Genomic DNA, 15,423 nt, shown 5'->3' on the forward strand with positions numbered 1-15,423 from the left:
TCAATTCAACTATATTCTAGGGCAACCTGGGTGAATATGATCACACATTCTATCGACCTAATGCACCAAGACAATTTGGCTCACTAAAATCAATTGGTTTGCCAAAGATGCTTGAACGTTGGGCCCATCTATATTGCTTGGCCTTCCTAGCTCTCTAACATCTAGCCCTTCCTAGTATTGTTAGATTTTAAATGGCAAATAATACTATAATAAAAAAGATAAAATGTATCGTGCCATTTGAAATCAATGAAATCGAACGAATCATTACTTGAAATTATAGTTTCATCTTCATTATCCATTTAATCATCAAAATAACATTATAGCCCCCGTGGCTATAGTGTAGCAGAAGAGCGTCAAGTTGTCATCCAGATATTTGAGATTCGATTTCTATCTACGGTGTATTTATAGGGATTTTTTCTTCAAATGAGATATCAAGTCTAATTTTTTTATTCCACCTAGAAGAAGAAAAAAAAGCTTGTGGAGGTACTTAATTGTTATTTTTTACTATATAAAAATAATTTAAAATAAAAAAGAAAAATGTTCTTAATCTTAATAACAATTATTTTCAATGAGAAAAATTTATTATTAAAAATTTGAAAAATAAAAATAAGGCCACCACATGTGATTGAGTCTACAACTATATGGTACCAACCATATATTGTCTCTTGACTTCAGTGAAATGCATCGGGCATCTGATCCCTGCAGGTAAAGTTTTTCTTAATATACCTCTCTTCCAGATCGCATGAGACGGTCTTGGAAGGTCCTTGGGGCGAAGGTTATCACCTTGCTGTAATTGCTACCCCGCTTGTTATACCACAAACTACCTCAGATATGCAATTCAATTGGTGGTTATAGAAATTCTGAAAATTGTGTTGTGTAAGGACAGCTGCTCGTGCAGTGACTGACGCATGCATGGATCACGCGATGGCAGTGACGGAAAGAACAAAGGGCATGAGATCTCTCCTCCTCATTTATGACAAACTAATTGCTTCTTGATTATGAGGTCCTAGATCTTACCTGTTTTTTGGGGATGCATCTAGATGATACATGGTCCTTTTGCGACTTCCCTTTCACGGGAATAACACCACAAGCGAGCTTCATGGTTCTAGTCACACTTAGCATTAAAAATCTAAGACAACTGATCATTCTTAGTGCCAATGTGCATCTTTTGTCAACAACATTCCTCTTTATTGTTTGTGAATTGTGAAACACGGACGTCCCAACCAACTCAGCAGAAGAGCCAACTGGATTTGATGCGGCAGTTACATCATCTAGTTAATATTCCTATTATGACTCAAACGACCTCTGAGAACATCCTGACAAGGAATATCTCTAGTATCATCTATACACTCTCTATGAGAACATTGTTGATTGAGAACATCCTCACTATGTTCATATGCTACCTCCAGGAGTATCCTCGATCGGAACATTCCCGCCATGCTTATACACCATCTTTGGGAACATTCCGATCGGAAACAACCTTGCCATGCATTCACTCTACCATATGTATTAGAGCATCCATAATAACTTGGGATATTTCTCTCAAGTATTTGTGAACCCCACTTTCACATTATCTTTCAAATATTTCACTATTTAAATATCTCAACTTTCACAATGAAATATCCCACCAATCAAATATGATAGGATCCATCATATTCAATTAAAAAATAAAAAATAATGACAATTCATTTTTTATAGGCCCCATATGAGGAAATCATCAGGCACACATCTGTGCCCGATAATTTCTATTAATCCCTCAAATATCCCACACAAGGAGAGATACTTAAAAGGGAGGATATTTAAAAAAATATCTCATTCGAATATTTTTCATTGAAGATATACTTGTGTGCTTAAGAATATCTTCCTTTGAAGATTTATATATATATATATATTTTCGTTTGTCCTTATTATTTTGAACGTGACCTTTTCTGCACCTTGACGGAACTTTTTGTGAGGTATTTTATATTTCTCTTTCCTACATGTCAACGAAAATTAAGAAGCTGAATTCGATTTTGAACCCAGCTTCTTAATTATCTCTATTCCTTTTGTAGTGGGGCCACCAAAAATCCTACTTGCCCAAAGCGTTGGAGATGCCTAATGTTTCTCTGCGTCTGGCATTTTAACAAACACTTTTGCGTGCTTCGTGTCTGCGTAACTCGTCGCTGAAATTATTCATTATTCATTATTCATTATTCATTATTCATTCCAAGCCAGTGCGGTGTGACGCGTAGCGTGGTCTGGCGAGTATGTGTCTGTATAATAATATAACAGGACAAGGCACATTAGGGTATGAAATAGAAAAAAAAAAACTTAGTGAAATATCATACTTAAATTTTGTTTTTCCAATCATTAAGGGCTATTGTTGGTCTATTTATAGCCTCCGTGCCTACTAAGAGGATCAAAGAGTTATTCGTCTCAGTCTTATTTTTCCTTAGGGATCCATAATTTTGAAAAAAAAAAATTATTATATAATAATATAAATTGACCCAATATAATTCCTCGCATTCTAATCCTTTTCGCAAATGGAATTCTTTTTTCTCTACTTTCTCTTTTCAGATACGTTGATAATAGAATCATTTTTTTAATAGTTGGAAGGTTTGATTTCTTCTTCTCTTATTTTTTTATTATTAGTTTAGAATATTTTTTTTCCCAAAAGTAATAGTAAATTCATGACTTGCTGGATAGATGAAATGAAATTTGTGTATATTCTTTGAAATCTTGAATTGAAGCGTAAAAAAATTATGACTCCTTTAATTTTATAGACGCCTAACTAAGTTAAGATAGAGTGAGCTTTTAATTTGAATCTTTGTTATTTTCACTATTGTATGATAATAATAGATGATACTGTCCGATAGTCGAGGTGACGGAAGCTGAGGATGTGGCGGTCCGGTTGATCATGTGTTGACTCCTCGAGACCCTGCAACCATAGCTGCGTCAGTGTCGAGTTAGGGAAGGGATCCCCGACGATGACCTTCTGACGCTCAAGTCAGTCATCGGCGATGTGTGGAATAGAGCAAAGTAGCGAATAGTAGCAACAACAGTAGATTATCGCAACCTCCGTTGAAGCTTGGACCCCTCCTTTATATAGAGCTCCTGTAGCGCGTGTGCACGCTTCCCAAGGCGCGCACACTTTCCAAGACGTACACGCTTCTCGAAGCTTCTCCTGAAAAGATGTATCAGTAAAATGTCCCTGACACAATACCTTAACGAGCCGAGCATATCTCTGAAGTGACAGTGGAAGCTTCTGCCATACAATCTTCTGTCTGAACCAGCTGCCGACCATGCCACTTGTCAGTGGCACATGCTCCCAAAAAGATAATATCCAGCTAGCAGTGTCTTTTACTGAGCCGAACGAGATAGACGCTCGGCTCGGATGGGTGTGTTATCTGGCCGAGCCGGGAGGCCGCTCGACCGACGCTTCTGTTGTCCTGAGAAAGCCACTCGGCCGTCCTTCTATTTCTGCATAGCTCAGTCGTAAATCCGCTACGTTCTTGTAGCTCTATATAAGGCCGAGCGGGGAAGCCGCTCGGCGTGCTCTTGCAGATACCTAGCAGTCTTTCTGAGCGTCGGAAGCTCGAAACCTCGTCGAACTGTTATGATTTCGGATCGGGTCTTCCTTATCCCGATCGGGCGAGCGTGCTACCTGATCGACCAGTGGTCTAGGGGCGTTTGACCGCCTTGATTGGCCCCCACATGACACTGACCTCCACCATGGCAACGGGGTGGGGCCTTCCTCCCTTATCACCGCATCACAAGCCTCCCTTTCAAGTCTAGTCGAAGGAGGTTGCAGTGCGATTGACTGAACTAGTGTGCGTCAATTTCTTCTCGATCGACCTTCATCATTGTATAAACTCCAATCAGGCTGCATGTTAGATCACAACAAAACTAACTTAACCTATTTTGTCATTCATCAAAACCTGAGTTAGACCGTCAATGCTAACCACACCAATAAACACTGCCTAATTGATTGATTCAATCGATTAGCAATGGCTAAATGGATTAGGCCAATCAATTTCGCCATTATTTTTACGATTTCTCTTCGCGAAACTCCTAATCGATTATCAATCCATCCTAATCGATTAGGCTCGGTCCAATTGATTATCTTAATTGATTGCCTAAACCTAACTTGCTTGATCCAAGTCTAGGGTTCCTTTGCTCAACATCTGGTCAATCGTGACCTGTTGGGACTTCATCACAAAGTGTCCGGTCAACCTTTGACTCACTTGGACTTTATATCTTGTGTCAACTTCTCGTTGGACTTTCGATCATCAAGTATAGTCCTCCTTGACCTACTTGGATTTTCTTTTTGTCTAACCACAGTTAGGACTTCTCTTTGTCAGTGTGAGGCCCTCCTTGACACACTTGGATTTTTCTTAGTCTAACTACAGTTAGGATTTTTCTTTGCCAACATGTAGTCCTTCTTGACCCACTTGGACTTTCCTTTGCCGTCGTGCAGTCCTCCTTGTCTCACTTGGATTTTCCTTTGCCAACGTGCGATCCTCCTTGACCCACTTGGACTTTTCTTTATCTAACCGCAGTTAGGACTTTGCATTGTCTAACCTCCCGTTATACTTTGCTCTTACCTAACTCTCGAGTTAAGACTTTCCAATAAGTATCAAGTTCTTCATGATCTACTTGACTCCTGTCTCACATATCTCAAATATCCGGTCAACCTTGACCTATTTGACCTCTTCTCACGTATTGTCCCACATATTGTCCAAATATAGAAACTCAAACTCGAACCCACTCAAGTTTAGTTAAACTAATCAACCTTGCTCCGAAGATGATTGCACCAACAATTTCCAACATTTATGAATAATTTACAAATAAACTTATTTATTAACTTATATAAAATCTAATTGCCAAAAATAGTATATATGAAAAATGTTCGTTAATAATTTTGTAGATATATTTTTTTTCTAAATCTACTAATCATAATATTAAAAAAACAAAGAAATAGTATAAATTTCATGAGTAGATAAATATTTAACATATTTTTTTTAATAATAATGTTCTTGATAGTTAAGCTCAATTAAAATTTTGAACAATGTTCTCAAACATGCGTAAGTTCGAACAACTCAATACGTAAATAAATAAGTTTGAACATAATTAAATTCGATTTGATTCTACGATGATAAAGTATTTGATGACTATAGAAGTTTTGTCAAATCATGACCATCAATTGAGGACTTTCAGTCGACTAAGATCACTTTTAATCGTCGATTGAGTGACTGTTTGAATCGAGGGACAGTTTGAATACTAACGTATCCAAGAAAGATCACTTATTTAGATGCGCACCTAGCTAATTATATAATTAAGTGCCTGATGTGCTCTGTGATTTTTTTTTTTTTTTTTTGTAACTTTAGGTGCGTTCCCAAGACGGCAAGCATAATTATTCTAGACGTGAGGAGATAATAAACTTTTGAATTCCATATCTTAACTATAATCAAACTAACCATTATTAATCATTCATGTTCTATAACAATTAAGCTTTGTATTGCTTAATATCTTTTCTTATTCACGAGCCTAATGTAAATTATATATACATACAACATAGTATGAGTTGTGCTAGGTCATGCCCGACATAGTCTAGTTTGTGTCATGTTAGGCTTGACTAGAAGATCGAGTTGGATTAGATGACAAGTATCCATCTTCTAGGATGAGCTAAGAATATTTTAGTCAAATTAAGTCTAAATATACTAAATTAACCTAAAAAAAACTCTAAAACTTCCCTATAAATGTATCTATAATCTCATCCTCCATTCTTCATTGGAATAATTGTTGAATATATATGAATAGAGAAGAGGTAGAAGGAGCATGAAGTTTCATTGTGAATGAGATTTTAGTCTCACATTAGAAGTTTAAAGGCATATTGGTTAGTTTATATTGATTTACATGCATTGATGATATGAACATATGCATAGGGAGAGATTCTTTCTTACGCGTGAGTTCGCAGGGGGTGCAAATCTAGGACACAGATTGCACTGAACCATGTTGGCTCGTGTGCAAGCACGACCTGCGTGCGTCTGAATGTCGAACCAGTCAGGGCAAAATTTGCCCAAGTAAAACAACCAATATTTTGTCACGTAAACTTTTTGCTGCTTATGTAACAGATGCATTAAAGTAAAATTAATGCAGAATCAAAATGGCCGAGTGAACGCTGGCATTTCACAGCTCGGCGAGTAATAATCATTAGCGCTCCCCATTGGTTTGAGCTCCTATATAAGGAGGTTGCGATCACAGGCAAAAGGTTACACACTCAAAAAGCTAAAGCTCTCCACCTACGCTCCCCTTCTCCTTTGTCGTGCTTCTCTTGCTCGGCAGAGAACCCGTGATAGCAATCGGGTAGCTCTCAGTTCGCCGTGACATTAATGTTTGGTGGGAATCATGGTTCACCGTTGTATCATGGGACACAGACGACTCGAGAAAGCCTAGAAGCACAGCCGGATGTGGGGCAAATCTATTTCAAGGAAATTGCGTTCATCGTAGGCCTCAGTTCGCTTAGTGTGCTCATGCGACCGCTCTTTCAGTGTGCTCGCCCAGCCAAGTTTTCTGCTTCTCCCGCCCGGTTGTTTCGTTCGTCTAGCAGAAGCTCACTCGACCTCTCTGCCCAGCTCGTCCGACAAAAGCTCGCTCGACCTCTCTGCCCGGTCGGCCTCAAGCTCGCCCGGTTGGCTTCTCACTCAGCCACTCGTTCAGTTCACTCGGCCGCTCACCTAGTTCGATCGGTCGCTTGTTCGCCCGGTTGCTCGGCTTTTACCCGACTGGTCACACACTTGCCCTATCGCCCGTTCGTTCGACCACCCTTTTGCTCATTCGGTCGCTCTGCTGCTCTGCCCGATCGGCCACTCGGTTGCTTCGCCGGATCGACCACTCACTCGGCTTGTTTGCTCGCCTGACTAACCTCTCGCTCGATCGGCTGCTCTGTCTGATCAAACTTGCTCAACCTTACTACTCAGTCGGCCTCTCTGCTATGCGACTCGGGCGCAGGGTTGGTCGATCATCTGCTCGGCCTAACTGGCCGGTCAAACGCTTTGCACTCTTCCCGATCAACCAATCTATTGCTTGCCCACCCGACCCATCAGTCCGCTCAGACTTTGTTGCTTGAACTCAAAGCTCAGTCTGCACTCAGCAATTAGTTAGCATAAACCAACCCCTGTTGACAGCCTGAGATTATCAACTCAGGTCATATCTATAGATAAATTGAATTTAATTTTATGTAATTTAAATTTGATAAATTTCTAAATATGTTCGGCTGATTATTTTTTCCAATAATAAATTCACTCCAAAAATATGTAATGAGGCAAAAGAAATTTTAACTAATGATTTTGCACCTCATAAATATAGAATAACTCTAACTTCTTAACTAAAGTCATATATATATATATATATATATATATATATATATATATATATATATATATATATATATATATATATATTTTGCACTGCATATTGAATAGATTGATATATAGACAATGATTGACATATCCAAAAATGAATAATTAATTTTAAAGATTTTAATTTTTTTTTTTTTTCATCTTTACCATGCTATTCCCACCCTTTTTTTTTCAGGTTATTCATTTTATCTTTTCATGCATGGCGAACGTGAAAAAGAAATTTTCGTTTGCATTTGATAATGAACAAATAATGATTGAAATAATAAAAAAAAATTATTTAAGCTCCCCATTAGCAGTTTCCAGGACTCTCAGGTTTGACCACACTGTAGCTTTATCCCAAGTATTTACTACTGAATTATACCTCCGAGAGTTAAAAAAAATATTAAATCAGATAATATCAAACTTATGATGATCAATTTGACCTCATAAAAATTTTTCATTGATTACTAAGATAAATCAGAAAATGTTCATCAAGAATCTCAGCATCTTGTGACTGCGCATCTAATTTAAAAAAAAAAACCTTATAAATATATCATAGTTGGAGATTAAATTGTAAGTACCTAGCTAACAACTTAGTATTGTTTCGTTGCACCGCAAATACAACAAATAAAAATGATTGTACAATGTTAGTTTAAAACAAAATTATAATGGTATCATGCTTTGCGTACGTTTTCGTTAACAACACCTTGTAACTTTGTATATACAAGATGAAGTTATAATAATTTATAAAAAGAAATTTAGTGTACTTAGATTTGTTTATTCATCACTCTCAATGCCTAAGATTTTAAAATGTTTTATAGAGATTATAGTTTGTACAATCATGATCAATTTAGGTTTAGTTTGGATCGACCGGGATTGAATCTTAAGATTCAGGATTAAATCTTAAAATCATATGATTCTATCTAAAATTCTTAAAATTTTATGGTATATAATTAATAATTAAAAAAAATATCTAAGAAAATTATTTATATATAAATAGATTAATAATTTTATATATATATACAACCTTCCACACTTCACACAACATATGATAATATTACATCTACAAATTTAAATTAACTATTAAATAAATTATCATTATAGTACAGTAGCACTCAATAATATTTATACTTTCATATCATAAAATAAAATAGTATAAGATTTCTATTAACACAATAATAATAATCGTATTCAACCTAAAAAATATTACATTAGTTCACAAGATGACCAATTTAAAGGTTAGTTGAAGTAGCGGAAGTTATTGAATTCTTTAATTCAAAAACAAATATCTATAATAATTGTTAGGACATTTTAAAAGCTAGAAGGGAGATGATTAGCTCTAATCGTTTCGTTCATGATGATTTGCAACTGAAAACTTGAAGCAATGATACTACACTTGATTTTACTTGATATCTATCTCCTTGAGGTGACTAATCTAAGGGTCCACTATGAAAACCTCCTTTTAGGAGGCGGAAAAGTCTCGTATAAGCAAATACGAGAAATACAATACGAAATGCAACAAGAACAAGGAAATAAACACAACAATAAATGATCTATGCTCTTGATCTCTTGTCGATGTGGATTGTCTCTTGATACTTGGATAGTGTAGTAGCACTTGTCTTCAAGAAGCTTCAAGGACTGACGATGAAGAGTAGAGAAGAAGATGTGTTGATTTGAATTTTTGAACGTCATCATATCCCGTGGATTAGGGTTCTCAATCGATTGATCTTACTCTCAATTGATTGTCATTTCAGATCTAAGTAAATCCAACCTTCCAAACCTCATAACGGTTCTTTTCTTATTCTTTCAATTGATTAAATAAATAAATAAATAAATAAGTAACAATAAAAAGGTCAAATTTGAAATACATATATAAGTATCTCCCCTCTTTCCCCTCCAAATTCTAACCCTAATATTCTCCTCCAAATTCTAACCCTAATATTCTTGTACAAACATATGAATAAATGTAACAGATAACATTGATATGGTATTAAAAAAATAAAGATGTGATGTTGTAACCATGTAAATATCAAATTTTTAGTTAATAAAGTATTTTTCTTTTCTATTTTTATGTTTTTTTATTCTTATATAGTTTAGTTAAATATTTAGGAGGTGTTTGGTTAAATAATGGGAATGACTATGGATATGGATTTGATAGTATGATGGAATGGAAATAGGAATGGAAATGAAACCCATCAAGTTATATGAGTTTGGTTGATTTCCATAAATCTAGTAATCATTTCCAAAATATTATTCTCAAACCCACAATCTAAATACTATCTTTTACTATCATTCCATTCCCTTATTCCCAAACTTATCAACTAAATACTCCCTTTGTGTATTCTATTAATACAATTAAATTAATTTAGGTAATAAATTAAAGTTGAATTAAAAAAAAACTATAGCATAGCAAAATTGATTAAAAAAAAAAGAATCGAATCGAACCTAAAAATAGATACTCATGAGTCATGCCTCACCCATCCCCACACAAAACAGTGATGGCTCGCTAACTTTTTGAACTTGTGGTTGGAGACCATAAGCCGGTTTCCCACAAGTCCATGTGCAACCCTACCAAAAACAAGGAAAAAACAAAACAAAAAAAATATACCATTTCTACTTTTATTCATTTTGTTTTGTTTTTTTTCTTTGTTTTTAAAAAATTGAATTATCATTAATTTATGAAATTCTAATATTACTCAGAATGAATGAATCTAACGGCAAACGATGCACAACATCAATTCCAGTTAAAACAACAATTGCAGGGCATCCTCACTCTGACCCGCAGCCGATGGGCGGCTGGATCCCCTCCAACTTAAGGCACGCTCAACACTCCGCTCTCCGTCAACTCTGCAAGCTCCATCCCTCTCTTCCACTAGAAGAAGCAGAGCAGATATGCAACATCGATGAAGATCCAAGTGCTCGAGGAGGAGGAGGAGACGACGACGACGACAACGAAGAAGAAGAAAAGCAGCAGCTCATCGAAGATGCCGGCGCAGGAGCTGCAACCGGCTGGCCTAAAAGAGTCGCAGGAGAAGACGCAGCCGAACGATGCAGGCGGAGGCGGCGGGAAGACCCTGGTGGTGGGATTCAAGATGGAAGCCGATAGCCGGGAACTCCTCACCTGGGCCCTCGTCAAACACGCCGACGCCGGCGATCGCGTCGTCGCCCTGCACATCCTCCCCTTAACCCCACCCGGTACTTTTTCTCCGTTGATTAATTGTTCATCTTCTTCTTTTTATTTCTTTCTTTTTCTGGCCATCTAATTCCTCTTCTTCTCGCCGGTAGACGCGTCGGAGGACGGCCTCAGCTGCTCCTATCGACCTCTCTTGTCTCTCATCAAAGAGTTCGACGCTATGCTCGCAGTCTACGAGGGATTCTGCAACCTAAAAAAGGTGGTCTTCTGAGGCTTCTCCACTGCTCTCTTTTGCCACGCTAATTGAATTTCTGACAAATAAGGATCCCTTGATAGGTTGAGTTAAAGATGAAGATAGCCCGAGGGCTCTCCGTCCGTAAAGTTTTGGTCCGCGAAGCCATCTCCTACCGAGCCGGCAAGCTTGTCGTAGGCGTCTCCAAGAACGATCGTGGCATCGGGTGAGTTGATTCGATTTGATGTAATTTTCTACAAATTCTTCCCCTGATCGCTGTTTTGGGTGATTCAAAACCTATTGATTTCGTCTAGGTGTTCATTCAACTCGGTCGCCAAGTACTGTGCGAGGAAGCTACCTCAAGATTGCTCTGTTTACGCGGTGAGCAACGGCAAGACCGTGTTCAAGAGAGAAGCCTCGGCGGTTTCTCGGCTCGTAGGTTGTTGGCCTGTTTATTGTTTTCTGGATTGGTTGATGATTTGGTGTTCATCCACTGATACACTTCTGATTTGACTATGATTCAATTGATGACAGAGGATAAGAAAACCCACAACGAAGCTAAGATCATCACAACAGCATATGCAGGTGGGCAAACCTTGTATGGGAGCTACTCAAAGCTCCGGAATGCAAGAACAAGACCCTCTAATCTGAACAAAAGCAGCTCTGTTTTCTGTGAGATCATAGAGAGATGTGATGGCTCGGCAACTCAAGGAATTCTCACAGTGGAGGCAAAGGAGCAGCGGTTTGTGATGTCTGACAAGGATCCGTCTTTGGAGAGGAAACCTGAGCCTGCATCTGCTTCTTCAAGCTCCATTTCATTGCTTGTTCATGAGGAAGACAGTCCTGGTTGGCCTCTCCTCAGAAAATTAGTGTCACCTGACACCCGAGCTGTTCCAGCTGATGGATCGAAGAACTCGGTGCTTCAATGGGCGATGCGTCTGCCAAGTCGATTCTCAGCAGCATCCACAGTTCATCCTGACTCCAAGCCCATGCACTCACATTTTGTAGAAGAAGAAAGGGAATTTCCCAAGGAATTGGAACATCTCCGAGACAGGTGCTCATCAGTTTGTAGATTGTTCAGCTACAATGAACTCGCTCATATGACTTCTGGCTTCTCACCAGGTTCTCTACTTTCTTCCATCTTTTATCGCCCCTGTAGATTTGATTGGATAATCAACATTAGAAAAACTCTGATTTTGATATTTGTGGTCTATACCTGATGCTTATGTGCTGTGAAAATATGTAGATAAACTGATTGGCAAAGGAGGTAGCAGTCATGTTTATAAAGGGTGTCTTTCAGATGGCAAGGAATTGGCTGTGAAAATCCTAAAACCCTCCGTGGATGTGATGAATGAATTTGTAACAGAAATAGAGATCATGACATCCTTGCATCATAAGAACATTGTTTCTTTGGTTGGATTTTGCATTGAAGAGGGGAATCTCATGTTAGTCTATAATTTCTTACCAAGAGGTAGTTTAGAGGACAACCTTCATGGTGGGTGCATCTGAATTTATGGAAATACTCGTTTTTCATGTGCTTCAACTCAATTATCAGGCTTGTAAATTCTCTTTGGTGTCAGGTGATAGATTGAGCAAAAATTATCTTGGCTGGTCTGAGAGGTACAAGGTGGCAGTGGGCATCGCTGAGGCATTGAATTATCTGCATGGAGCCAGCAATGCTCAACCTGTTATCCATAGAGACGTAAAGTCCTCCAACATTCTTTTGTCAGAAGATTTTGAACCTCTGGTACATGACAAAGTTTTTAAAAAAACAATTTTTTTCTCCATTTTGTATCACCAATTGCTTATACTTTGATTTTGTTATGCTTAAGTTGGCTGATTTTGGACTTGCTAAATGGGCATCACTTTCAACATCACAACTGATATGTAGTGATGTAGCAGGAACTTTCGGGTGAGCAGCGCATTGTTTGTTAATCATCCTGAGATGTTGAGTGAACTAGTTAAGTATTGATTTTGCTTACATGTGACAAGTCTTGTTCCTATTGTAGATATTTGGCTCCAGAATATTTCATGTATGGAAAGGTGAATGAAAAAATTGACGTCTACGCATTTGGTGTGGTACTTCTGGAGCTTCTCTCAGGAAGGAAACCTGTCAGCACAAGTTGCCCCAAGGGCCAAGAGAGTTTGGTTTTGTGGGTATGTCCTTATCTGAAAATTTTGTTTATCCATGTAAGATTTTTATTTAGAATCGGCGATGTATTGTGTTGAATTTTCTTTATTAAGATTCTATTGTTTGTAAACAACAGTTTGTTCCTGATAACAGGCAATGCCAATCCTCCAAGGTGGAGAAGTTAAGGAGCTTCTCGATCCACGTTTAAGAACTAGTTACAATGAGGCCCAACTGGAGTGTATCATCCTAGCCATCTCCCTCTGTATTAAGCGTGCCTCTCGATCTCGGCCTCATATAACATTTGTAAGACTCATCATCATTATATCCCAAACATTCTCGCATTTGGTAATAGCTCAAATTTTAGTTTCTGATATGTTATTCTTCTTGTATTGTAGGTGCTGAAACTACTGAAAGGTGATGATGAGGTTTTACGATTGGCGAAATCACAAGTTCAAAATTCAAAAGAGTCGGAGGGGTTGGACGATGAGGGGGTATTTGGAAATAACGACATCCAATCTCATATTGCTCTTGCTTTGGAACATATAAAAGATGGCTCGTCATCGGGTAGCGGCATAGAGCCACCAATGGCAAGCTTATCCCTCAAGGAGTATCTGTAAGGCAGACGACTCCTCGAGCTTGGATTGATGAATGTCATACGAAAGTCATTTTCCTCACTCTAATTTGATCTTGTATTGTAGGAGGATTGGATGAGAGGTGGTGTTGGTACCCCCCTCTCTCTCCTTGAGCATTTGCTGGAACAATTTGATTTCCACTTGAGAAGTTCCTCAGCCAAAAGACTCATTAGAATTTCGCTTGATGTTACTGGCCATTTGGGCACTGGACTTATTCCCTTGATACCATTTCCAAAATTTTGATAAGTAAAAGGTGCACCTGCTTCATGTGCAGCTCTGTGAAGCAAAAGTATACACATTGTTAAGTAAAAGCACTAGTTAGATTCATTTATAATGCCAACATGAATGGAGAAAGGTAAATGAGACAATCTGTGGCAAAAATAAAACATGAAAATAAAAATAATAACACTGTGGGATACCCCTCCATGGCCTTGAGACATTACCAACAGAAACATTGCAAACTATGATAACCTAACATACGATAGATAACCTGCAAACTATTATGGGGCAAAAAACATTGCCCTGAGACATTAATTACCAACAGAAGGTTTAATATGTGATAAGCTAACTTGAAACTTTTGATAGCAAACCAACAGCTTCTTTCAGATTTTCAACAAGCTGCAATTTGTTGATTAGAAATAGTTAAAGAAAAATAAGAAATTTTGACACAAGGGATTTTTTTTTTTATCACACTTGAGATTTCTGGAAATTATATATGCAAGATCAAATGGAAACAAGGTCCGATAACAATGGAGCTAACACTGATATGAAAATGAAGAAACACTGAGTAATATGAAAATGGATCGTAATGTGCATCTCCTCTAATGAAAAGTTAAAAAGGTCTATGCAATGTAAAAAAAGAATCAATCTCAACTAAGTAATACGTCAAAATAAATTTATATGATCAAGTAGCATGCATGGTAAAGCTGGGTAATAACATTAGAAATATGTTATACAATCATTAATGCAATTCAAGAAACTAATCTAACCTCTACTGGAACCACTTATCATATAGTGTAAGAAGCACTGTCTGAATCCCATTAGTCGAAAATTCTAAGGGGAAAAGAATTCCTTAAACATGTAGAAAAAATGATTTTTTTTCAGATAAAGAATGATAAGACAGCATATCTTTCCTCGTTGCTTCAGATTCTGCTAAAAAAAAAAAATAACTGAGCTATCTCAGGATAACTGTCTTCCTGAGCCAACAAAAATGGTGGCTAATTTTATTATTTTTTTAATTGATGATGATTAAATTTAATAAATAACCTTTTTATACAAAAATATTCTATATATAATGTTTTTTACTAAGTTGAAAATAATAATTTATTTTAACACATTATAATAATTATGATGTAACTATTATACGTTGTACTATGATTACTACAATAATATTGAAAAATAATAATAATATTTTTTTTAAAAAAAAAGAAAGACATTCTTTTTGTTTTTACCTAATTTTTTTAAAGAAATATAAATAAATTATATATATACTAATATACCTTATAATTAAATCAGCCATACTACTTAAATATTTTTTTGGTTGATAAGTTTATTGTTAATCAATTAGAAAAATAATGATAGATTAATGCTGAAAACCCATGTAACCTTTAAAAATATATATATTCTTGTACAAACGAATTTCAGTTATATATATATATATATATATATATATATATATAAACATATTTGTATAACCAAGGTTTTAGAATAAAAGCTATTATAAATTACCTTCATATTTATTCCATGAGGTTATTAAAAGTTGTGGAAGAAAAGTTTAAGAAATTATTCTAGTATTTTAAAATTATATGTATAACTGTTATTTTAAATTAAATATAATTTTTTGTAATATTATAATTAAATATTATGAAATTTAGAATTAGAAATTGTAAAATAAAAAATTAGAATATATTAGATGC

At 36.7% G+C, this 15,423-nt stretch overlaps 1 protein-coding gene across 1 annotated transcript; it reads left to right on the forward strand.

Annotated features, from left to right (window-relative positions):
• The first annotated feature begins 10,205 nt into the window (after positions 1 to 10,205).
• Positions 10,206 to 13,780, forward strand: LOC122002662 (probable receptor-like serine/threonine-protein kinase At5g57670). Its single transcript, XM_042557926.1, has 12 exons — positions 10,206 to 10,574; positions 10,665 to 10,771; positions 10,849 to 10,970; positions 11,059 to 11,183; positions 11,279 to 11,866; positions 11,991 to 12,239; positions 12,325 to 12,491; positions 12,577 to 12,656; positions 12,754 to 12,901; positions 13,029 to 13,178; positions 13,271 to 13,488; positions 13,574 to 13,780. The coding sequence occupies exons 1-12, from the start codon at positions 10,283 to 10,285 to the stop codon at positions 13,584 to 13,586; spliced, it is 2,259 nt and encodes a 752-aa protein (XP_042413860.1). The 5' UTR covers positions 10,206 to 10,282; the 3' UTR covers positions 13,587 to 13,780.
• The last annotated feature ends 1,643 nt before the right edge of the window (positions 13,781 to 15,423 follow it).

This window comes from Zingiber officinale, chromosome 7A, assembly GCF_018446385.1.
Source record: "Zingiber officinale cultivar Zhangliang chromosome 7A, Zo_v1.1, whole genome shotgun sequence".
NCBI lineage: Eukaryota > Viridiplantae > Streptophyta > Magnoliopsida > Zingiberales > Zingiberaceae > Zingiber > Zingiber officinale.